Source organism: Macaca thibetana, chromosome 15, assembly GCF_024542745.1.
Source record: "Macaca thibetana thibetana isolate TM-01 chromosome 15, ASM2454274v1, whole genome shotgun sequence".
NCBI classification, from domain to species: domain Eukaryota; kingdom Metazoa; phylum Chordata; class Mammalia; order Primates; family Cercopithecidae; genus Macaca; species Macaca thibetana.
In genome coordinates, this window is record NC_065592.1 from 108,103,598 (window position 1) to 108,128,864 (window position 25,267).

Genomic DNA, 25,267 nt, shown 5'->3' on the forward strand with positions numbered 1-25,267 from the left:
GCCAGGATGGTCTTGATTCTAATTATTTTTTTAAAAGAACTTACAAACGGGCTGGGCGGGTAGGTCACGCCTGTATACCCAGCACTTTGGGAAGCCGAGGCAGGCGGATCACTTGAGGTCTGTTGTTCGAGACCAGCGTGGCTAACATGGTGAAACCCCGTCTCTACTAAAAATACAAAAATCAGCTGGGTGTGGTGGCGGCGCCTGTAGTCCCAGCTACTTGGGAGGCTGAGGCAGGGGAATCGCTCGAACCCGGGAGGCGGAGGTTGCAGTGAGCCGAGATCGCGCCACTGCACTCCAGCCTGGCGACAGAGCGAGACTCCGTCTCAAAAAAAAATAAAAATCAAAAACTTACAAGCATAATACAATCCTAAACACTTAAATATACATCTCTTTATGAATAAGCAAGATTACCTACATAATCCTAATGTTGCCACAATTAATTCTAATTTCCAGTCCGTATACAAATTTTCCAATTGTTTTCAAACGTCTTCCGCAGCTCTCGCTTTCTGCAACCACACGCTGCATTTGCTGTTATGTCCTCAAGTCTAACACACAACCTCTGGAGCTCTGACAGAACCCGGGCTCCAGTTATCAGGACCGTCCATGTTATTTCTCTTTAAATCTAAGGGAAAAACAAAAACAAAAAACACCGAGAGCTGGCGCCGTACTTCCTGTCAAACTTAGGTTAGGGGTTACCGCGCAGCATGCTGGGAACGGATATCCTGCGTTTTCGTCTGCGCCTGTGCAGTCGCCTCACTTTCCGGTTTCCACCTCTCCTTGTTTGCGGGTGCGGAGGGTTCGCAACTCAGGTGAGAGCGCCGGCCCCCCGCACGGATTGCGGACCTGCAGGCAGGGATGGGCTAGTGTCCAGGGGGCGGGAACGCGATGTCCGGGAACTCCCCAAAAGCTGGCCCTCCGCTCCCTGTGCCCGGGGCGGCCCGGGACCCCAGCCTGAGAAGGGCCGGTGGGGGAGGGCTCCGGGGACTTTAGGTGGGGCTGGGTCCTTGTTGGATGATGCTCGGTGCGGGCCGAGGTGTGGGTGCCAGAATGCAGCCAGGCGTCGGAAAACGAGGCGCTGGCTGCAGGAGGAAAATGGATTTATTCTATTAACCCTGAACCTGCCACAAAGCGCGTATGGTCCCTGGGTCTGCGGTGAGAGCCCGAGCCTAGGAGCTAGAAGGACCTGGTGAACTTTGGCTTTGTCACTGGAGCGTTTGAAAATGAGGATATTAGTAAAAACTGCTTTGTGTCGTTCAGAGATAAACCATCAGCCGTAAAGCATTTAGCTCAGCGCTAGTTACTAAGCAGCATGTAAATGTTGATTCCCGTTATATTTGGAAGACACTTCGTTCTTTCCATGTAGTATTTCATTTAATTCTCACAACTACACTATTTATATCATTAAAAATGAAGGAGGGGTGAAATGGCAGAGCCAGGTTCACAAAGGATGAGCGAACTAGGATGTCAACACATATACACTTTACTCCCCGAATCAGGCTGTTTGTAGTGACCCACCTACCTAACCCAGCATTGCAGCCTTCACAGCATTAGGTGAGTGACTTGTCCCCAAAACCCCAGGACAATGATTGTGAGGTCAGCGTGGACAGAATCCTACTATGTGGCAAGTGTATTTACTATGGGGTTTCTGGGATGTCTCCAGAGCCTCTGGGTTAGACTGAGGCTTCTGCCACCTCCTGTGCGGTCCCTGCTGTGTCTGTCTTTGGAAGTCAGTCTGATATTCTAGGGCAGTGAAGATGAGTCACATATGTAATTTTAAATGCTAAATTAGTAGCTACATGAAAATCTAAAACATGAAATTAATTTTAAGAACCTACTGTGGTTTTCTCAGTGTATCCAAAATGTTATTTGGACATGTGGCCCTAGCCACATTTCAAGTGCTCAGTAGTTGATGTGATTGGAGGCTGTAGTCATGGATAGCAGGGTTCTAATGAATGCCAAGAGAATCCGGTTTAAGGCCTTATAGGTCAGTTATTCACCAAGAGGATTTTGCTCCCCAGGGAACTTTGGAAATGTCAGGAGACTTTTTGGCGGGGGATAGCGGGGGACTGAGTTTCGCTCTCTGGCCCAGGCTGCAGTGCAGTGGTGTGATTTCAGCTCACAGCAACCTCCACCTCCCGGGTTCAAGTGATTCTCCTGCCCCAGCCTCCCAGCTTGTAATCTCAGCTGGAATTACAAGCATGCACCACCATGCCCAGCTAATTTTTTTGTATTTTTAGTAGAGGTGGGGTTTCACCATGTTGGCCAGGCTTGTCTTGAACTCCTGAACCCAGGTGAACCACCCGCCTTGGCCTCCCATAGTGCTGGGATTACAGGCGTGAGCCACCACGCCCAGCCTGGAGACATTTTTGATTGTCACAACAGGGAGAAGGGGTGTCCTAATGTCTAGTGCATGTTTAGAAATGCTCCTAAACATCCTAAAATGCACAGGACCGCTCCTTATGTCAGAGAATTATCCAGCCCAAAATGTAAGTTGTGCTGAGGTGAAGAACACTGCTTTCCATGAAAGTTTCAACTAAAATGAATTCGTTACCCAGGCCTCAGCCCCAGCTTCTCTGGAACAAAGCAGTTCTTTATGTTGCAGGAAGGAGGGAGCCCCAGGAACAGGAGTCCCACCAAAGAACTGCCCTTTGACAGAACAGAGACCTCATCACAAGGGCTTCCGAACAGATGCAGAAGAACCGAGAGAGGAGCAGGTCTTGATTTGCCCAACCGGCAGCAGTTCTTTATCCCCTTGCCCAGAAAGCTCCAGACTTGGTGATGTCGCCACATCCAGAAGCCATCACAGATTGCGTGACACTGGATACTGTGGGCCAACTTGCAGAAGGTGGTAAGCTGGGGTTGGGAGGGATGGGTGACTGTCAGACTGCACAGGAAAAGCCACATTATTGGAGGGCTTTTCTCCATGGTCTGCAAGGAAGGCATAACCAGCCAGGGCTGAGGAAATTCTGTCTCTAATCCTCCTCCTACAGCCCCCATTTTCTTCATTCTAGCCTCACTCTTTCCAGATTCTGAGTCAGTTTCACACAACATCTATCACATGTAGCATCTAGAGATTTTCTAAGGTTGCCTGTATCCTGAACCTGTAGAATCACAAAAATGATAATACAGGAAAGGATTTCTATTTCTGACTCTTTAAAAACCTTAAGAAGTGTTGAACCTGGGATGAACAGTTTGTCCATGGTCACTCAGGACAGAGCTTGGAGCAAAGCACAGTGCTGTTTGCTCTGTCACAGGTGAGTCACCAGAAGTGTCTTATCGAAAGTCTTTTTGAGAAACTATAAGTTAGAACAGAAAGATTTTAAAATAGTCTGTCTTTCAGCATCTCCTTTTCTTCAGTTTTGTGTTTTCTATTGGTGTAAATAATATTAACAGAATATCAATGTTAATTCTGTTTTAGTTTTTTGTCAAAGAAGACATACGTTTTAAATAAATCAATAGGAAAATAATCTACAATCACCTGATGAAAAACAGCAAGGGGCCAGGCGTGGTGGCTCACCCCTGCAATCCCAGCATTTTGGGAGGCCAAGGTGGGCAGGCTGCTTTAGGTCAGGAGTTCGAGACCAGCCTAAGCTACATGGCAAAACCCCGTCTCTACAAAAAATACAAAAATTAGCCAGGCGTATTGGTGGGTGCCTTTGGTCCCAGCCACTCAGGAGGCTGAGATGGGAGAATCGCGTGAACCCGGGTGGCAGAAGTTGCAGTGAGCTGAGATCACACCACTGCACTCCAGCCTGGGCAACAGAGCCAGATCCTGTCTCAAAAAAAAAAAGAAAAAAAAAAGAAAAATCAGCAAGGGTTCATCCACATGATCATATTAAAGATGCACATATTCAGGAGGTGCTTTCTCTGTAGTGCTTCCTGTCCCTTCTCAAGGGTCAAAGGAACATGTTTTGTAGAGAGGTCTTTTTCCCCACCTCGTGTGATGACATTGGTAGGCAGGTAAGATAGAGGCTGCCCAGATATCTCATGACTCCTTCCTCACCCCCAGGTTATCCTTTACGGTTCTCCACACTCTTTCAGGAGCAGCAGAAAATGAACATATCTCAGGTGAGTTATTTGCTAACACCTTTTTCATCATGGAATTCATAGATGTTTAAGGGTCCACATATTAATACGGAAATGTAGAAATGGATCAAAATCATTCCAGGAATGTATAGAAAAGCAGGGCAGTAGCACAGCAGAATTGGCATATGGAAAGATGCAGGTCTCCTGATGTTACAGATTTTCCAAAATGGAACTGCAGTTTTCATTCTTTCTGATAGGCATGGCAGAGAGTCAGACAGACAATATTTGTTTACAGATTTGCATTGATGAGAAGCTTAAACCAGGCTGATTCCTCATGGAATCTAAAGTTATCAAAGTCAGGAAAAATGTCTTTGTTGGTCTTCACGTAAGTGTCAGTGCAAATCTTTCTAATAACAGCCTTGAAATAAATGCAGTATATTGCTTCTGCTTTTCCCTCGGTGGAAGTAGAGGGCTTAGTGCCAAACTCGGGCTTTTATTAATACAGTTTTTCAGTTTCTTTATTAATACAGTTTTTCAGGTAACAGAAACAGAGGTTCAGGTAGACAGATTGTCAAAGAAAGGACAGATTGATGGTGTAGGCTCTGTTGATCAGAGGTGGAGAGTTTAAAAGGATTTTTGTCCTGAACAATGGGTAAGGTTTTCATTGTTGCAGTACAGGAGATTACTGCATTTTGAGAGTGGGCTAAACAAGGCATGCAAGGTCCAGTAATAATTTTTGCCCATTGCAATTTGGACTTCCTCTTAGGGAATAATAAGAGAGGGGAGGGAGATAAAGGTTAGAGCCAGACTAGGGGTATTAGTTTGCTAGGGCTGCCATAATAAAGAATCACAGACTGGGTAGATTAAACAGCAATTTATTTTCCCACCATTCTGGAGGCCAGAAGTCTGAGATCAAGATGTCAACAGGGGCTGGGGGCAGTGGCTCACGCCTGTAATCCCAGCACTTTGGGAGGCCAAGGCGAGCAGATCACTTGAAGTCAGGAGTTCAAGACCAGCCTGGCCAACATGGTGAAACCCTGTCTCTACTAAAAATATAAAAGTTAGCTGGGTGTAGTGGCAGGCGCCTGTAATCCCAGCTACTCGGGAGGCTGAGGCGGGAGAATTGCTTGAACCTGGGAGGCGGAGGTTGCAGTGAGCTGAGATCATGCTACTATACTCCAGCCTGGGCGACAAAGCGAGACTCCGTCTCAAAAAAGGAAAAAAAGATGTCAACAGGTTTGGTTCCTTCTGAGAGCTGTGAGGGAAGCACCTTGTTCCATGGCTGAGATGTCTGTCCTCACGTCATCTTTCTCTGTATGAATCTATGTCCAAATTTCCTTTTCCTGTAAGGAATTGAGAAATTGTTCAAACATAGAAAGATACAAAGAAATAATGTAATTAATATGTTCCCACCTTCCCAAATTACCAACTATATATATTGTGTTAATTTTTTCTTTCTCTTTTATATACTTTTTTCCTTTTAAAAACTTAGTTCTTTAACTGAGATGCAGGTTTTTTTTTGTTTTGTTTTGGTTTTTTTTGAGACGGAGTCTCGCTCTGTCACCCAGGCTGGAGTGCAGTGGCCGGATCTCAGCTCACTGCAAGCTCCGCCTCCCGGGTTTACGCCATTCTCCTGCCTCAGCCTCCCGAGTAGCTGGGACTACAGGCGCCGCCACCTCGCCCAGCTAAGTTTTTGTATTTTTAGTAGAGACGGGGTTTCACTGTGTTAGCCAGGATGGTCTCGATCTCCTGACCTCGTGATCCGCCCGTCTCGGCCTCCCAAAGTGCTGGGATTACAGGCTTGAGCCACCGCGCCCGGCCCTGAGATGCAGTTTTAACACCAGTAAAGTGTACTCTGAAGTGTATAACTGGATGAATTTTTACATATGTAAATTCATGTAAGTTAATACCCAGATTAAGATAACACCACTGCTCCCCTCTACAGGGCAGCCACTATTCGGACCTTGTATGTTAGGGAAAAAAGATAAATTCGTTTTTGAATATTGTACCAATAGAATCATACAAAATGTATTCTTTTACAGTTTTCAAGGGAATGTTTTGCTCCGTATCTTAATATTTGCCTTTTATTACTGGGCTGTATTTCATTGTATGAATAGACCATAATTTATTTCCTCATTCTGCTCTTAGTCCAATTTTTCGTTTGTTTTTCCTGTTTAAGGCTATCAGGAATAAGGCTGCTGTGAATATTCTTTTGTGTCTTTTGGTATGTCCTCATTGCTTTTGGGATATACCTAGAAATGGAATTGCTGGTTCATAAATAAACATATGTTCAGCTTTAATACATACTGCAAGTAGCTTGCCTAAGTGGTTGAATCACTTTGCATTCTCACTAGCATTCTGGCTGTACCAGATTCTGAGCAACACTTGTTACTATCAATCTTTTTGTTTTTAGCCATTTTGGTGGCTGTATAGTGTAGTATCTCATCAAAATTTATAATTTGCTTTTCTATGGCAAATACTAATGTTGGGCACCATTGTTTGTGTTTTGACCATTTAGACATCCTTTCCTTTTATGTAATATGTAAAGTACCTATTCAACTCTGTTTTAATTGGGTTATTTGCTTTTTTTTAAGTAGGAATTATTTCAATATTTTCAGTAAATGTTTTTTTGCTATGTGTGCATTACTGATGTTCTTGGATTCTGTGACGTCCCTATTCATTTTTTAAATAATATCTTTGACAACAAAGTTTTTACGTTTAATAAAGGTCAGAATTGTCTTTTCTTTAATGGCATTTCCTTGTGTATCATATTTGAAAGTTCTTTCCCTACTCTAAGATCATACAGATATTCTCCTATATTGTTACTACATATTTGTTTATTTTAGCTTGATCCACATAGAGTTAGCTTTTGTGTTTGGTGTAACGTGAGTGTCAAGGTTCATATTTCCGTATGGATATCCAGTTGCTCTAGCACCATTTGTTAGAAAGACCATCCTCTGTCAACTGAATTGCAGCTGTGTCTTTTGTCAGTCAAGTGACTTGTATGCGGGTCTGATGTAGACTGTGTATTTTCTTCCTTTGGTCCAATTATGTTATCTTTTTGCTGGTACTTCACTGTCATAATTACTGTTGCTTTATAGTAAGTCACGAATTTTAGTTAATTTATTTACTGTTTTAGGCCCTTTTCATGTTCATGGAAGTTTTATCAGTTTTCACAGAAAATCCTGATGGAAAGTTTTTCAGAGTAGAGGTGAAGTCTTTCACATCTTTTATTAGATTTATTCCTAGGTATTTGATCTATTTTGATAATAGCACAAATGATACTGCATTTTAAATGTCATTTTCCAGTTTATTGTTGGTTTATTAAAATATGATGGATTTTTTAGTATTGATCTTATACCTAGGCATTTTATAAAATTCACTCATTCTAATAGCTTATCTGTGGATTCTTTTGCATTTTAAATATGCAAAATTTTTGCAAAAAAGACAATTTTACTTCTTCCTTTACAGTTTTTATATCTTTAATTTCTTTTTAGCCTTACTGCTAGGACTTCCAGTAAAATGTATAGTACAAATGGTGATAATAGAAATCCTTGTCTTATACCTCACCTGAGGGGTACTCAGTATTTCACCATTGAGTCTTAATTTAACTACATGTTTTTTGTATATGTCCTTAATTAAAATAAGGAAGTTCCCTCTCTATTTTCAGTTTCCTGAGGTTTTTTTTTTTTTAATCATGCATGAGTATTTTGTCAGATGGCTGTTCTTGCATCTAGTGAGATAATCATATAATTTTATTCCTTTAGTCTGTTAAAGAGGTGAATTATATTGATAGATTTATCAATGTTTAACCAACCTTGCATTCCTGGGATAATTCCCACATGTGCTATCACTTTAATTTATTTCTGGATTCAATTTGTTAATATTTCAATTAGTATTTTTGTGTCTACATTCTTTTTTTTTTTTTTTTTTTTTTTTTTTTTTTTTGAGACAGAGTCTCGCTCTGTCGCCCAGGCTGGAGTGCAGTGGCCGGATCTCAGCTCACTACAAGCTCCGCCTCCCGGGTTCACGCCATTCTCGTGCCTCAGCCTCCCGAGTAGCTGGGACTACAGGCGCCCGCCACCTCGCCCGGCTAGTTTTTTTGTATTTTTTAGTAGAGACGGGGTTTCACCGTGTTAGCCAGGATGGTCTTGATCTCCTGACCTTGTGATCCGCCCGTCTCGGCCTCCCAAAGTGCTGGGATTACAGGCTTGAGCCACCGCGCCCGGCTGTGTCTACATTAATGGAAAGATACTGGCTTGCAGTTTTTCTGTCATATAATGTCAGGTTTTGGCGTCAACATTATATTCTCAAAAAATGAGTTCGGAAACAGTTACTCATTTTCTGTTCTCTGAACAAGTTTAAGATTGCTGTTATTTCATCCTTAAATGTTTGGAAAAATATACCTGTGAGGTAGTCTAGCCTTGGAGTTTTTCTTGTGCCTAGTTTTTGCTCATGAACTCAGTTTCTTTAATAGGATATAGAAAATCCAAATCATCCTACTTATTCTAGTGTCCTTTATTTTTAACAGCTTTATGGAGATACAATTCACATACCATATAATTTACACTTTTAAAGTGTACAGTTTTGTGGTTTTTAGTATATTTGTAGAGTTGTGCAGTCATTGCCACAATTGTAGAATGTTTTCATCACTTCAAAAAGAAATTTCTTATCATTTAGCTATCATCCCCCATCCTGACATACACAATCTCAGCCCTAAACAACAACTTATCTATGTTCTATATTCTATATGTTTGGCTGTTCTGGACATTTCTAATAAGCGAAGTCACATAATATGTGATCTTTGTGGCTATTTCTATTTTTCTTTTTTTTTTTTTGAAACTGAGTTTTCCTCTTGTCACCTAGCCTAGAGTGCAATGGCCCAATCTCGGCTCACTTCAACATCCGCCACCCAGGTTCAAGCAGTTCTGCCTCAGCCTCCCAAGTAGCTGGGATTACAGGCACCCACCGTCATGCCTGGCTAATTTTTCTTTTTTTTTTTTTTTTTTAGTAGAGATGGGGTATCACCATGTTGGCCAGGCTGGTCTGGAGCTCCTGACCTCAGGTGATCCGCCCACCTCAGCCTCCCAAAGTGCTGGGATTACAGGTGTCAGCCACCACACCTGGCCCTTTATGACTATCCCTTTTACTTGGTATACTGTTTTCAAGGTTCATCCATGTCGTACATATCAGTACATCATTCCTTTTTATGACTGAATAATATTCTATTGTGTGGATATACCATGTTGTTTATTCATTCAACTGATGAGCATTTGGATTGTTTCTCCCTTTTGACTGTTAGGACTAGTGCTGCTATTAACATTCATGCACAAGTTTTTGTTTGGACACCTGTTTTCTCTTGGGACTAAACCTTAGGAAAGGAACTTTTGACTCATATGGTAACTCTTGATTTATCATTTTTGGTAACTGCCAAACTGTTTTCCACAGTGGCTGCACCATTTTACATTCCCACCAGCAGTGTATTAGGGTTCCACTTTCTCCAGTTAAATTATGGACATCCTAGTGGGTGTGAGGTGGTGTGTCATTTGACTGATTTGCATTTCCTTGATTAATGATATTCAACATCTTTTTCACGTGCTTATTGGCTATTTGTTTATCGTCTTTGGAGAAATGTCTATTCAAATCCTTTGCCCATTTTGGATTATGTTTTTTGTTCAGTTATAAGAGTTCTTTATGTATTCTGGCTACTAGATATTAAATGTAGTATTTGTGAATATTTTCTCCTATTCTGTGGGTTCTTTTCACTATCTTGATGGTATCCTTTGCACAAAAGTTTAATTGTGATGAAGTCTAATTTTTATTCTTTGGTATCATATCCAGGAAGCCATTGCCAAATCCAAGGTCATAAAGGTTTACTCCTGATTTCATCTAAGAGTCACGCAGTTAAACTCCTATATGTAGGTCTTTGATCCCTTTTAAGGCCTTTTTTTTTTTTTTTTTTTTTTTTTTGAGACAGAGTCTTGGTCTGTTGCCCCGGCCAGAGTCCAGTGGCATGATCTTGGCTCACTGCAACGTCTGCCTCCCGGGTTCAAGTGATTCTCCCACCTCAGCCTCCCAAATAGCTGAAATTACAGGTGTGCACCACAACACCTGGGTAATTTTTATATTTTTTTAGTAGAGACAGAGTTTCACCATGTTGACCAGGCTGGTCATGAACTCCTAATCTCAAGTGATCTGCCTGCCTCAGCCTCCCGAAGTGCTGGAATTACGGGTGTGAGGCACCACACCTGGCTATTTTGAGGCAATTTTAAATATACGGTATAAGGTAGGAGTCCAACTTCATTCTTTTGATGAGATTCAATTATCCCAGCATCATCTGTTGAAAACTATTTTTTTCCTAATAAATGATCAATGTATGGGTTTATTTCTGGGCTCTCAGTGCTATTCTGTGGATCTGTATATCTGTATTTATGCCAGTACCACACTCTCTTGATTACTGTTGCTTTATAATAAGTCTTTAAATCAGGAAATGTAATCCCTCCAATTTTTTTTTTTTCTAGATTGTTTTGACTATTCAGAGTCCCTTGCAATTTCATATAAATTGTAGGTTCAACATTTCTGCAGAAAGTTCATTAGGATTTTGATATAGATTTCACTGAATCTGTAGATCACTTTAGGGAGTATTGTCATCTTAACAGTATTACATTTTCCAATTCATGAACACAAGGTGTCTTGCCATTTATTTGGGTCTTCTGATTTCTTTTAGCAATGTTTTCTAGTTGTTCACGTATAAGTCATGTACCTTCTTGGTTAAATTTATTCCTATTTTATTATTTTTTGTTCTGTTATAAATGGAATTATTTTCTTTTTTATTATTCATTGCTAGTATTTAGAGAGATAAATGATTCTTGTGTGTTCATCTTGTATCCTACAATTTTGCTGAATTCATTTATTGGTTCTAGTAGTATTTTGTGGATTCCTTAGTCTTTTCCATATGTTAAATCTCATGGTCTATGAGAATAGAGATAGTTTTACTTTTTTTCTTTCAAATTTGGATGCAGTTTTTAAAATTTGTCTCGCCTATTTCCTCTAGCTAGAACTTCCAGTATAATAAATAGAAATGATGAAAGCTGGCATCCCTGTCTTATTCCTGATATTTGGAAGAAACCTTCCTGTTTTTTAGCCTAGTGTATTATGTTAGCTGTAGTTTTTCAGAAGTGCTTTCTATTGTGTAGCAGCAGTTCTATTCTAGTCCTACTATGTTAAATGTTTGTTTTTTAATCATGTTTTTGTCAAATGCTTTTTCTGCATCAGTTGAGATGATCATGTGATTTGTTTTCTTTATTTTATTATTGTGATATATTACACTGATTTATTTTCTTATGGTGAGCCACCTTGCATTCCTGGAAATAAATTGTACTTGGTCATGGTGTATAGTACTTTTTATTTGTTGCAAGATTTGGTTTGCTAGTATTTTGTTGAAAACTTCTGCACACATATTCAGAAGGAATATTGATCATAGTTTTTGGGTGATTTCTTTATCTGGCTTTGGTTCAAGGTAACTCATAGAATGAGGAAATGTTCACTCATCTTCTATTTTTGGAAGAATTAGAGAAGGATTGGTATTAGTTTTTCTTTAAATGTTTGGTAGACTTCAGCAAACATTTAAAGACTGACAGTTGGTCTTGAACCTTTCTTTGTTGGGAGGATTTGGATTACTGATTCAGCCTTATATCAGTCTGTTCAGATGTTCTGTTTCTTTTTTAGTTCATTGTGGTGGTTTGTGTGTTTCTAGGAATTTGTCCACTTCATCTAGGTTATGTAATTTGTTGCTGTACAGTTCACTGTATTCTTTTATTGTCTTTTTTATCTTTGTAAGGTTAGTAGTAAGGTCCCCACCTCATTTAGTTCCTTAAAGTGTACAATTAGCATATTGATTTGGGATCATTTTTAATATAGGTGTTACTGCTATAAATTTCACACTTAGCACTGCTTTAGCTGCAGCTCATGCACTTTGGTATTTTGTGTATTCATTGTGAGTAATCTCAATGTATTTTCTAGTTTCTGGGTTTTGGGTTTTTTGTTGTTTTGTTTTGTTTTGTTTTGTTTTTTTGAGACGGAGTCTCGCTCTATCACCCAGGCTGGAGTGCAGTGGTGCCATCTCGGCTCACTGCAGCCTCCGCCTCCCGGGTTCAAGCAATTCTCCTGCCTCAGACACCCGAGTAGCTGGGCTTATGGGCATGCACCACCATACCTGGCTAATTTTTCTATTTTTAGTAGAGACACGGTTTCACCATGTTGGCTAGGCTGGTCTCAAACTCCTGACCTCAAGTGATCTGCCTGCCTCAGCCTCCCAAAGTGCTGGAATTATAGGCATGAGCCACTGTGCCTGGTCTAATTTCTCTTTTGATTTTTCCTTTCATCCTGTAACAAGGTGAAAATAACCCTATGTGTACGGCCCCCAGGGACTTCACACACTCAGACTAGTATACATTTACCTTTAGCAAATGAGCACATCCTGATTCTCCCTGCAGGTGCCTATCTGTCTCCTAATAGTTTGAAAAAAAAGATGATAATTTTCTGTTTGCCCAGGTATGTTCTTCTAAGGATGTTAGCGTTGCTTTTATCAGCTCTCTACATCTTGAAGCTAAGATCTAAAGCTACGCTGTATGATTGTAATTTTTTGTAATTTAGTGAGATAGACTTTTTTTTTTTTTTTTTTGATGTGCAAAGGACACCAGAGAATTATTTTATGCAGAGGTTATCCTGTATATGTCATTCATGTTGGTTAATTATGTCTTTTCAATCTTCTGTATCAGTGGTCAGAAAACTTTTTCTGTAAATGTCAGATAGTAGGCTTTGTGAGAGATACAGTCTCTGTTGCATCTGCCAGACTCTGCAGCTGTAGTGTTAAGCAGCCATCAATAATGCATAAACAAATGAATGTGGCTGTGTTCCAAGAAAACTTTATTTACAAAAAGAAAATTGGTAGTGGTGGTATTTTTCATTTACCAAAAAAAAAAAAAAAGTAGTGGTGAGCTGAGCTGGATTTGACCTTTGTGCTGTAGTTCACTGACTTCTGTTCTATATCCCTGTTGGTTTTTCTTAATCTGCTTTTCTATAAGTTACTGGGAGAGTTACATTAAAATCACTAATTAAAATTGTAGATTGGTATCTCATTTCTGTCATCTTTTGTTTATATACGGTCAGTTCTCATTATTCTCAGTAGTAATGTTCCAAAAAGTCACTACAAACACTGAACTAATAAATACTGAACCATTGCTCAGAGGAGAAATACAGGGTTAAGCCTCTGGTCACATTTTTGTCAACCAGTCAGGACATAATCTTTTTGTGTGTCTTTCTGCATAAAGACACCTTATTTAATATTGTTGATTTATAAAGATCAAACTAATGGCCAACACCATACCTAATGCCTGAATGAATCGTATCTAACATAGATGTTTTCTCCATGAGACATATCACAGGCTTCTTGCACATAGGCACACTAGACAGCACGTAACTGCTATACATATGGGCCATTTAAAAAGTGAAATCATTGGCCGGGCGCGGTGGCTCACATCTGTAATCCCAGCACTTTGGGAGGCTGAGGCGGGCGGATCACAAGGTCAGGAGATCAAGACCATCCTGGCCAACATGGTGAAACCCCATCTCTACTAAAAATTTAAAAAATTACCTGGGCAGGGTGGCACGTGCCTGTAGTCCCAGCTACTCAGGAGGCTGAGGCAGGAGAATTTCTTGAACCTGGCAGGCGGAGGTTGCAGTGAGCCAAGATCGCATCACCACACTCCAGCCTGGGAACAGAGTGAGACTCCATCTCAAAAAAAAAAAAAAAAAAAAAAAAAAGTCGTCGTCAAGAAAAAGCACAAAAATGCAGTAAATATGGCACTAAATAGACTGAGAAATGGACACTTATTTACATTATCAGAGCTGAAACAAGAAAGCAGAAGATCACCTTGTTCAGCCTCATCTGGGAACATGTATGTCAGGCAATTCAAATTTTTTACTTTCCTGTACATGTCCACAAATGACTGCAAAATAACTGCAAGCGTTGATTTTGAGGTTGCAAATAATTTTAGTATGTGAATTTACAAATATGCGAATAATGAGAAATGCTATTTGGAAGCTATGTTTGCCAGGTGCATAGCAATTTCGATTTGTTGTATCTTCTATTGAAAGGACTGTTTTATCATTACAAATTGTTACTCAGTTTTGTTGTTGTTGTTGTTGTTGTTTTGAGACAAGAATCTCACTCTGTCACCCAGGCTAGAGTGCAGTGGAGCAATCTCAGCCCTCTGCAACCTCCACCTCCCAGGTCCAAACGATTCTCCTGCCTCAGCCTCCTGACTAGCTGGGATTACAGGCACTCACCACCACGCCCGGCTAACTTTTGTATTTTTAATAGAGATAGGGTTTCACCATGTTGGTCAGGCTGGTCTCGAACTCCTGACCTCATGATCCACCTGCTTCGGCCTCCCAAAGTGCTAGGATTACAGGCATGAGTCACCACACCCGGCCCGTTACTCATTTTTTATACCTCTTTCTTACCTTAAAATCTGTGTATGATAATAATGCAGTCATGTCAACTATCTTTCGGTTTTGATTATATGGTATATCTTTTTCCATCCTTTTACTTCCAATCTACATAATTCCTATATATATAAAATATGTTTCCTTTGTTGTTGTATTATACTTTCTTTATCTTTCCTATAATACGATTATTTAGTCCAGAGGTTGGTAATTTTTTTTCTATAAAGGCAAGTAATAAATATTTTCAGTTTTGACAATCATAAGGTCTCTGATGGAATTTCTCAGTGCTATTTCAGCACAAAAACAGCCATAAACAATGCAACATGATTGGGTGTGCCTGTGTGCCAACTGACTTTAAAAAGTGGCAAGTGGCCAGGTACAGTGACTCACACTTATAATCCCAGAGCTTTTGGAGGCCAAGGTGGGAGGATCACTTGAGGCCAGGAGTTCAAGATTAGCCTAGGCAACATATCAAGACCCTGTCTCTACCACACATGCACAAAAAACTGGCAAGCCAGATTTGGCCCAAAGGCCATAATTTGCTGACTCCTGCTCCGATGTGTGCCCAGGGTAGTCTGTTGGGATGGAATAAAAATAGTAGGAAGTTTATTTACATTTACATTTTTTGGCTACAAAAATAAGAATTAAAACAAAAGCTTTACTAATGTATCTATTTATAGTGTATGTATATAACTCATAAATATATACAGATCATTTATAAACATTTTCTTTGAGACAAGGTCTTGCTCTGTCACCAAGGCTGGTATACAGTGGTGTGATCATGGCTCACTGCAGCCTCAGCCTCCTGGGTTCAAGCAATCCTCCTGCCTCAGCCTCCCAAGTAGCTGGGACTACAGGCACATACCACCATACCTGGCTAATTTTTTAAGTTTTTTGTAGAGACAGGGCCTTGTTGTGTTGCCCAGTCTGGTCTTGAACTCCTGGGCTCAAGCAGTCCTCCCACCTTGGCCTCCCAAAGTGCTGGGATTTCAGGCATGAGCCACTGCACCTCTCCTATAAAAACTTTTACCAGTGTAATACCTTCAAAGTATAAGATAAAATTAGATTCAAAATAGGCATCCTTTATATTCGTTCAAGCTTTTTAGAGTTAAACATGATAAGAATTGTTTTGTTTTTTTTTTTTTTTTTTTTTTTTTTTTTTGAGACGGAGTCTTGCTCTGTCGCCCAAGCTGGAGTGCAGTGGCGCGATCCTGGCTCACTGCAAGCTCCGCCTCCTGGGTTCACGCCATTCTCCTGCCCCAGCCTCCCGAGTAGCTGGGACTACAGGCGCCCGGCTCATTTTTTTTGTATTTTTAGTAGAGACGGGGTTTCACCGTGGTCTCGATCTCCTGACCTTGTGATCCGCCCGCCTCGGCCTCCCAAAGTGCTGGGATTACAGGCGTGAGCCACCGCGCCCGGCCAAGAATTGTTTTCATGGGTATTTTCTACGTCATCTAATTCTGAACTCTTCAGATTGAATAGAAATGTACTGTTACAGGCGTCAGTGTCATTCAAGGACGTGACTATAGAATTCACCCAGGAGGAGTGGCAGCAAATGGCCCCTGTTCAGAAGAATCTGTACAGAGATGTGATGCTGGAGAACTACAGCAACCTTGTCTCAGTGGGTAAGCATGTAAACATAAGTTACCCTTGTAACTCCTTATAGAAGGTACTTCTTTTTTAAGTGCCAATACATGTGAACAATATACTTAGAGTTTAATGTTATTTAGGCTTTTCATTCAGGATTCCAAAGTAACTATGCCCTGTCGAGGACCAGAAAGAATATGTTGTCAACTCCCAGTGATAAATGCAAAGGAGCACTTTCAGGATACTGCTTCCAAAGCTGTATTTTCTTCCACTTTTGGAGACTAAAATCTCATATATCTGGTCTAAGTCCTCTGTTGTTCCTTATTTACAGGGTACTGCCATTTCAAACCAGAGGTGATCTTCAAGTTGGAGCAAGGAGAAGAGCCTTGGTTCTCAGAGGAGGAATTCTCAAACCAGAGTCACCCAAGTGAGTTACTGAGCAGTAGTAGACATAATTCTGTAGGAGTGGTTAGACTCCAGGTCACTTTAGGGGTGAATACCTGAATATCACAAGACTTTTCTTAGAAAGTCTAAAGGCACAAAAAGCAGCAGTTAAAAGAAAATGATTAATAAAGTTGATTCTATTAAAAGTAAGAAATTTGTTGATAAAATATATTATTCAATGGTGAAAAGACAAGCCACCAACTACCATAATATGTATGTAGTGCAAATAACTTAGAAAGGATATGCTTCCTGAAAATGTAAAGAAATTCTGCAAGTCATTGTGGGAAAAGATGGGCAACCCAATTGAAAAATGGCCAAAAACATTGAACAAGAACTTTTAATATGGCCAGTAAATCTTAGAAAATGTGTTCAATCTCGTTAGTTTTCATGGAGCACAAAATAATATATGAAATGAGATATGAGGTGAAATAACAGATACAAAGCGAGTTTACACATACGGCAATGCCAAGTCTTGGTGAGTATATAGAATGTTAGACACCCTCCACTGACTGAAAATATAAACTGGTAAAACCACTGTGATATCAGGAGGATGTTTTCTTCTTCTTTTTCTTTTTTTTTTTTTTTCGAGACGGAGTCTTGCTCTGTTGCCCAGGCTGGAGTGCGGTGGCACTATCTCAGCTCACTGCAAGCTCCACCACCCAGGTTTATGCCATTCTCCTGCCTCAGCCTCCCAAGTAGCTGGCACTATAGGCGCCTGCCACCATGCCCGGCTAATTTTTTGTATTTTTAATAGAGACGGGGTTTCACCGTGTTAGCCAGGATGGTCTTGATCTCCTGGCCTCGTGATCCGCCCGCGTCGGCCTCCCGGAGTGCTGGGAATACAGGCATGAGCCACCACGTCCAGCCTCTTTTTTAAAAATTTCCGGCCGGGCGCGGTGGCTCAAGCCTGTAATCCCAGCACTTTGGGAGGCCGAGACGGGCGGATCACAAGGTCAGGAGATCGAGACCATCCTGGCTAACACGGTGAAACCCCATCTCTACTAAAAAAAAATACAAAAAACTAGCCGGGCGAGGTGGCGGGCGCCTGTAGTCCCAGCTACTCGGGAGGCTGAGGCAGGAGAATGGTCTAAACCCGGGAGGCGGAGCTTGCAGTGAGCTGAGATCCGGCCACTGCACCCCAGCCTGGGCGACAGAGCAAGACTCTGTCTCAAAAAAAAAAAACAAACAAAAAAAAAATTTCCATAGGTGTTTGGGGAACAGGTGTTGGTTACATGAGTAAGTTCTTTAGTGGCGATTTGTGAGATTTTGATGCACCCATCACCCAAGCAGTATACACTGAACCCAATTTGTAGTCTTTTTTCCCTCTCCCCCTCCCCACCCTTCCCCCACCCCAAGTCTCCAGAGTCCGTTGTATCATTCTTATGCCTTTGCATCCCACCAGGATGTTTTCTAATCAGGGTATACTTTTGCATGTTGTAGCCAAGTAATTCCTTTTCTAACCGTATGACCAACAAAAAGATACGATTATGTTCTCTGGAATACATAAAAGAATATTAATGGCAGTATTGTTTATGTTTGGCAAAAATTGTGCTCATCAACAGTAGAATGGAGAAACAGTTGTATTCTTTAAGGAAAAATTATACAGCCACATAAAATCTTGTACACTGATTACAAACATGATATTAACCAAAAGAAAACAAAAGATATGCATATATAGTTATATTTATGTAAAGGTCAGAAGCAGGCAAAATTCAACTACATTTTTAGGAATTCATATATTGGTGATAAAACTGAAGAAAATCAAAGAAATGATTACATAAATATTAGGAGAGTGGTGAATTCTAAACATAGAGAAGTTATAACCAAGCAGAGGTACACAGGGATTTTTGCAGAGCCATTTGTGTTTCATAACATGGTTTCTGATTCCATGAGTGTTCACTTAATACTATTAAGTTGTACATGAAAGTTTTATACAGATATATATTGTTTCATGCTTAATAAAATCTTAAGAGGTAAGCGAGAAGTGGCAGATGATATTTGCAATATGACCTGTCAAGGATAGGCATTTAGAATGCATAAAAATCCAGACGTCTCTTAAATGTCATTTTCACAGTAAAACTTTCTATGATACCCTATTTAAAATTGTACCCCTCATGTCAGATTGAAATGTGAAAACTTAGGATGGGATGATCACGTTCACTTAGCGCTTAGTTCTGATGGAATACATCAATGCTATGACAGCCAGAATGGAGTAGTGCATCTAAGTTAGTTGCAAGAATGCATTTTAATTTCAACAATTTTATACTTGCTATGAATCACAACCATAAGATGGGTTAGAGCTGTAAACTTTTTCATTTAATCATAAAGGAGTTGGTGCTGTTATAAATTTAATTTGATGTTGAATTGAGGGATATCAAATTGTAAGAATGTAGACAGTAGACTATTCTAACCATTATAATCTAGATAATGTCAAGACCTAGACTGTAACTTACTTTCAACTGTAATTTACTTTCAACTATTTTCCTTGTTATACTACTTACATTTGGAGTTTTTGTTGTATTTATCCCATTCTCTGTTTTTCCTGCTCCCTAAAATAATTACCCCTATAAAAAGCTTGTTTTATTTTATTTTCTTTCCTCTCTCCACCCAGTTAGGAAAATCTTACTAATCACATGCAAAATATGTATTCATTACCAGTTTCCTCTCCCATTTGCACTATAGCAATATTTTTTAAAGGAGGGTGGTCTGAGATACATGTATTTACACACACATACATCTGAATTATTTAATCTTGATAAATCATTAAGTGCAACATAGGCTGCATGTTGATAAGCCCTACCCACAAAAGATGTAAGAGTCATAAGATGTTTTCAATATTTCTGTTTTAGAAGATTACAGAGGTGATGACCTGATCAAGCAGAACAAGAAAATCAAAGACAAACACTTGCAGCAAGCAATATGTATCAATAATAAAACATCGAGTACAGAGGAAGAGAAAGTTTTGGGGAAACCATTTACTCTGCATGTAGCTGCTGTTGCTCCAACAAAAATGTCCTGCAAATGTGACTCATGGGGTGTGAATTTGCAAAGTATTTCTGAATGTATCACTAATAATAGAAACTATTCAACAAAGAAAATAGGTTGCTGTAATGTATGTGTGAATTCACCTTTCAAAATTAACTTTGAGAAAACTCAGACTGGAGAGAAATTTTATGAACATAATAAAAACACGAAAGCTCTCAATTATAATGAAAATCTTCCCAAGCATGCAAAGTTTCACACTTTGGAGCAAGCTTTTGAATGTAATAAAATTGGAAAAGCCTTTAATGATAAGGCTAACTGTGTTAAACCTAAGAGTCCTCACACAGGAGAAACATCCTCTAAAGATGATGAATTTAGGAAAAATTGTGATAAGAAAACTCTCTTTGACCACAGGAAAACTGGCACAGGGAAGAAACACCCACATCTTCATCAGTGTGGGAAATCCTTTGAGAAGTCACCTGTGGATGAATATAATAAATTTAACATGGGTATAAAACATTATGAATTAAATTCAAGTGGAAATAATTTCAACAGAAAGGCACACCTCACTGATCCTCAAACAACTGTCACAGAAGAGAACCCATTGGTAAATAGTGACAGAACACAGACTTGGGTTAAATCCTCTGAATGTCATGAAAATAAGAAATCCTACCAGACATCGATTAACAGAGTTCGCCAGAGAAGTCACTCGAAGATAAAACCCTATAAATGTAATGAATGTGGGAAATCCTTCTGTCAGAAAGGACATCTCATTCAACATCAGAGAACTCACACAGGAGAGAAACCATTTGAATGTAGTGAATGTGGAAAAACTTTCTCCCAGAAGTCACACCTCAGTACTCATCAGAGAATTCACACAGCAGAAAAACCCTATAAATGTAATGAATGTGGAAAAACATTTGTCCAGAAGTCAACCCTCAGGGGACATCAAAGAATTCACACAGGAGAAAAACCCTATGAATGTAGTGAATGTGGGAAAACTTTTGTTCAGAAGTCCACCCTCAGAGATCATCACAGAATCCACACTGGGGAGAAATCCTTTCAATGCAATGAATGTGGAAAAACATTTGGCCAGAAGTCAAACCTCAGAATACATCAGAGAACTCACACTGGGGAGAAAACTTACCAGTGTAATGAATGTGAAAAATCCTTCTGGCGAAAAGATCATCTCATTCAACATCAGAAAACTCACACGGGAGAGAAACCATTCAAATGTAATGAATGTGGGAAAACTTTTGCCCGGACATCAACCCTCAGAGTGCATCAAAGAATTCACACTGGGGAGAAACCATTTAAATGTAATGAATGTGGGAAAAAATTTGTCCGGAAAGCAATCCTTAGTGATCATCAGAGAATTCACACAGGGGAGAAACCCTTTCAGTGTAATAAATGTGGGAAAACTTTTGGCCAGAAATCAAACCTCAGAATACATCAAAGGACTCACAGTGGGTAGAAATCTTATGAATGCAGTGAATATGGGAAATTATATATATAAGAAGTCAACCCTAAGCATATACCAGAAAATTCAGGGAGAGGGGAATGCCTACTGATGTAATAACTAGAAAATCCTTTTGACAAAAAGAAGACCCCATTTGATATCAGAGATACACAAAAAACAATTGAGGGTAGTCAATATAAGAAGACAGTCCCAGAAGTAAACCCTCACAGTGAATCAGAATTCACATAGGAAAGAAACGAGATGAAGATGAATGCAGGAAGAATTGTGTCCAAAAGGCAACCTTCCGAGTATATCGAAGAATTCACACAGGCTTCTCTTCTCTTTTCAGAGTACTATGGATAGGCCTGAATGAAGTCATACCCTATTAGATAGCTCCCACACATCACACAGGCTGGTAATCTCTTCACCAGTACCAGTTTCATTTTATTCCGGGCACACAGTCCAAATTTCCCAATATCCTTTTCATCCACGTCGGTCTTTGTGACTGGCTACTAAGATGTGGATGTCCATCCCAGTCTGAAAAATAAGAGACTCCCCTAACAAATTACCAGGGCCCTGTCACAACAAAATGGATATCATTTCTAGGACAAACTTGGTGCCGTGCTTGAATGCAGCATGGTACAAGATAAGTCACCGTGCCTGAATGAATATATGCAGCAAAATTCTCTTCTGCATCTTTCCCAGTTGAACATGATGTGAGCAAAATTTAAGCTTATACAGTAGTCCCCCCTTATCTGCATTTCCACTTTACTCAATTTCCATTACCCATGGTCAACTGCACTTTAAAGTTATTAAATGGATCCAGAAATAAACAATTCCTACATTTTAAATTGCACCCAATTCTGAGTAGTGTCATGAAGTCTCATACCCTCCTGCTCTCTCTCCCATGTGGGTTATTGAATCATTCCTTAGTCTAGTGTACCCACACTATCTGCCAGTTAGTCACTTGGCATTTTAGTTATCACCTGTCAGGGTATGGCAGTGCTTGTATTCAAGTAACACTTATTTTACTAAATAGTGGCCTCAAATTGCAAGAGCAGTTCTGGCATGTTGTTATAATTATTCCATTTTATTATTAGTTGCTAATCTCGCGCTATGCCTAATTTATAAATTTAACTGTCATAGGCATGTGTATGTATAGGAAAAAAATACAGTATATACAGGGTTCAGTATACCCGTGGTTTCAAACATCCACTTGGGATTCTTGGAGAGCATCCTTTGTGGATAAGTGGGGACTACTGTATTCTGTTGAGCGTTCACATGTTTGAGTCTATTTGTTTCTACACATAATTTAGTTATGTTCTGCTACGAAGGCAGAAAGCTGCTGTGTAAGCCAAGCTTAAGTCAACCAGAGGGCACAAACCTTATCAGGAGGTTATAAAGTCAAGGAGAACCTCAAATATGATCAGAGAATTGTGGAAAAGACATCCTTTCAATGTAATGAAATTGATAGTACCACCTGATACAGGGCTTTGCATGAACCTAAAAGTCTTTTGGCTGAATGGTGAGCAGCCACTGTGCAGTTCAACGTAATTGTGCCTTGCTTAATTGCACAAAGGTACTTCCTCCACACCTCCTGACACCTCCATATACCCCAGCTACATCTGCTTTAAGGAGGAGTTTTCCCTGGCTCCAAAGGCCATTGGCACCCAACCAAGTATTATGGGAAACCTCCAAGGAGGGGAGGGGTTCAAATTTATATGGCTTCATCGAATCCATGCCCAAGACAACATCTTACTAGTTCATGTGGGGATAAGGGACATCTAGATTTAGCTAATGGGGTTTGGGTAGGGAAGGCAAACAAATGTAATAACCTTATGGATGAGGTACTTTGGCCAAGTGGAGTGTACTACAGTTATGTTTACATCTGAAAGTATAGTAGGGATTAATTCCCATCAGTTATAGAGAGAATTCAAATTCCCTGTAATTCGCATAAGTCATAGAATTCTAATCAGGAAGAATTGTATGTAAAGATACGTCTGAGGTTCAACAGCTCTGATCATTTTGGGCTTTAGGTCTCTGTGACTGGTGATTTCGTGGGTTGAAACTTCTGGCAAAAGGGAGCAGCCCTTGGGAGCTGGGGGATGGGGTTGACTTCATTCCCTGACAAAGCTTCCAGGTCCATCCCTTCTGAAAAGCATCTGTTAGTTTACTCTTGGGCTCTTTTACACATTGGATATCTCTTCCCTGGGTAGAGGGCTCTGACCTAAAATTCCAGTTTGGGAGTGTGTCGTCTTGGACTCAACTAACAAAATGAAAAGGACCCAGCAAGCCTCACTTGTGGAGTGAAAATGGAGCATTCAGGAAGGCAGCTGTCCTGGCCCCACAGTATGTCAGCTGTATATGCAATATTAGTAGCTGTCTCTTAAAAGGGAAATAATGTATCCCCTCTTTCCTGAAGGAAGCAAAGTTGCTGGCTTATAAAGTCCTCAATTCATAGAGGTTACTGTAATTGGGCCTGGCTCACTGATGGTTTCACTAACTGAAACTACTAGGATCCTACTCAGTGCCGTTAAGAAACCCAGAGTGAAATGGTCACTCCTCTCAGTGGAAAGAACACAATGTTCTCAGCTCTGGGCAATACTCCATTTGATGAACCTTGTTACATTTTTGTTAAACCTTGGGCTCTGGATGTGGCCTAGCTATTTGATATTCTAGTTGGAAATTATATATTAAAAAGCACCCTTTCATCCTTTGTACATGGGGGGTAAAAGTCACAGCTGCTTAGTACAACCATCTGGGTTGCTCAAGTAGATGCCCATAATAAGAGACTATTTTCTGATAAGACTGACTGGAATCAAGCTGCCGATTGAGCTTTCTCCATCCAGATTCTGACCATTGCTACTTGGATCCATCATTTTACTGGTACAGCAAAAAGTCACCCATTTCACACTGGGTACGAAGTAAAGGGCTCTTTATCTGATGCTTCCATTGATGTCATTGGATACAAGAATTTAAAAAATTTTTTTCCTTCTGGATAAATAGCAAGTACTTCATATGCCATTGATTAATTCAGCTTTTTCCCACTGATTTTAAATATCTTTATATACTAAATTGTCATTTGTAAATAGTGCATATGACTGATTAAATAACATTCTGATATTTTAGTAACATCCTTTTGTGAATAGGACTGGCATGTATAGGAGCCATAATACCCATCTTTCTGGCCTGCTATTGAATTTTTCACAGAAGGATAATTGAACCAAGTTTGGAAAAAGAATACACCTTAGGACTTAAGAAATAGAATATCATAGGCCAGTTACATTGTAACAGTAGAACTGCCAGCAGCCTTACCAAGAAAATGCATTAACAATAGGAGAACGTAAGGTTACCCCTGGAGAGAAGCAGATATGACAGGAAGATTAATGGTATACAACCCAGTTAGTACCTGTTAGGACCAGTTAGTCCCTGAGAATCAAAACATCACTGTTTACTCTGTTTTTGTAATACTTCATAATATAAAGCAAATCTTTCTTTAAACTTTTTTTACTCAGACTCAGAAAATATTTAAAATTATCTCTCTCCCCGCCCCTTTTAAATAGGATATTTGAAGATTATGATTGGGTTTGATATTAAGGATCAGGAACCCTGTAGGGTTGAACTGATTCACTCGGGCGGCCTGAGTCACTGGGAGGCCAGGTGACAAAGCCCCATGACTGGGGACTCATGTGTTACCTGCTGTCCCTTCGCAGAGGTAGGCCCACGGGATACCGTTCCATACAGTACATCACCAGTTGGAGACCATGGTCTGTGCTCTAGTCATGTATGCTTCCTCTCCCTGCCTGGTTGATCTCCTTAGCAACTCACGGTCTTTTGCTCTGGCAGATGGATGCCTCATCTAGAGACCCTGGAGGAGTTCATTTTCTGTGTGCCCACCCATTAAGGGCCTTCAAGCTAATAAAGATAGAAAACAAGGCAGGAATTTTTGTCTGTTTTATTCACAGTGTATCTCAAACACATGAAACAGTCCCTCTTCGTATTAGGCACTAAGAAATACTTGCTGAAGGTACAGTTATCAAAGTGAAATCTGAACATTGTTCCTTTTGATGTTCCAAGTTATCTTTTGAGGTGATTAATTTATTATAAATAGGTAAAATATTGCTATAAGTTCTCCATTTACGGGTATTTTATAAATTTTTAAAACTTGTTCTTAATCTTCAGAAGTGTACAGAACTGTTCTTCAGATCTTTGTCAACCAAAACAGTATTTTCAATAAATTGAGTTTCCCAGTTCAAA

At 40.1% G+C, this 25,267-nt stretch overlaps 1 protein-coding gene across 5 annotated transcripts; it reads left to right on the forward strand.

The window, feature by feature from the left end:
- On the forward strand, window positions 1-25,267 carry ZNF510 (zinc finger protein 510). Of its 5 annotated transcripts, none has more exons than XM_050761787.1 (6): window positions 1-812; window positions 2,606-2,851; window positions 4,013-4,071; window positions 16,037-16,163; window positions 16,457-16,552; window positions 19,422-25,267. In XM_050761787.1, exons 2-6 carry the CDS (start codon window positions 2,782-2,784, stop codon window positions 21,023-21,025), a joined length of 1,956 nt encoding a protein of 651 aa, XP_050617744.1. In that variant the 5' UTR covers window positions 1-812; window positions 2,606-2,781; the 3' UTR covers window positions 21,026-25,267. The 5 variants fall into 5 exon arrangements, with proteins under 5 accessions (XP_050617744.1, XP_050617741.1, XP_050617743.1 ...); XM_050761784.1 differs by having other exon boundaries at window positions 3-812; window positions 19,419-25,267; XM_050761786.1 differs by having other exon boundaries at window positions 3-812; window positions 2,606-2,848; window positions 19,419-25,267.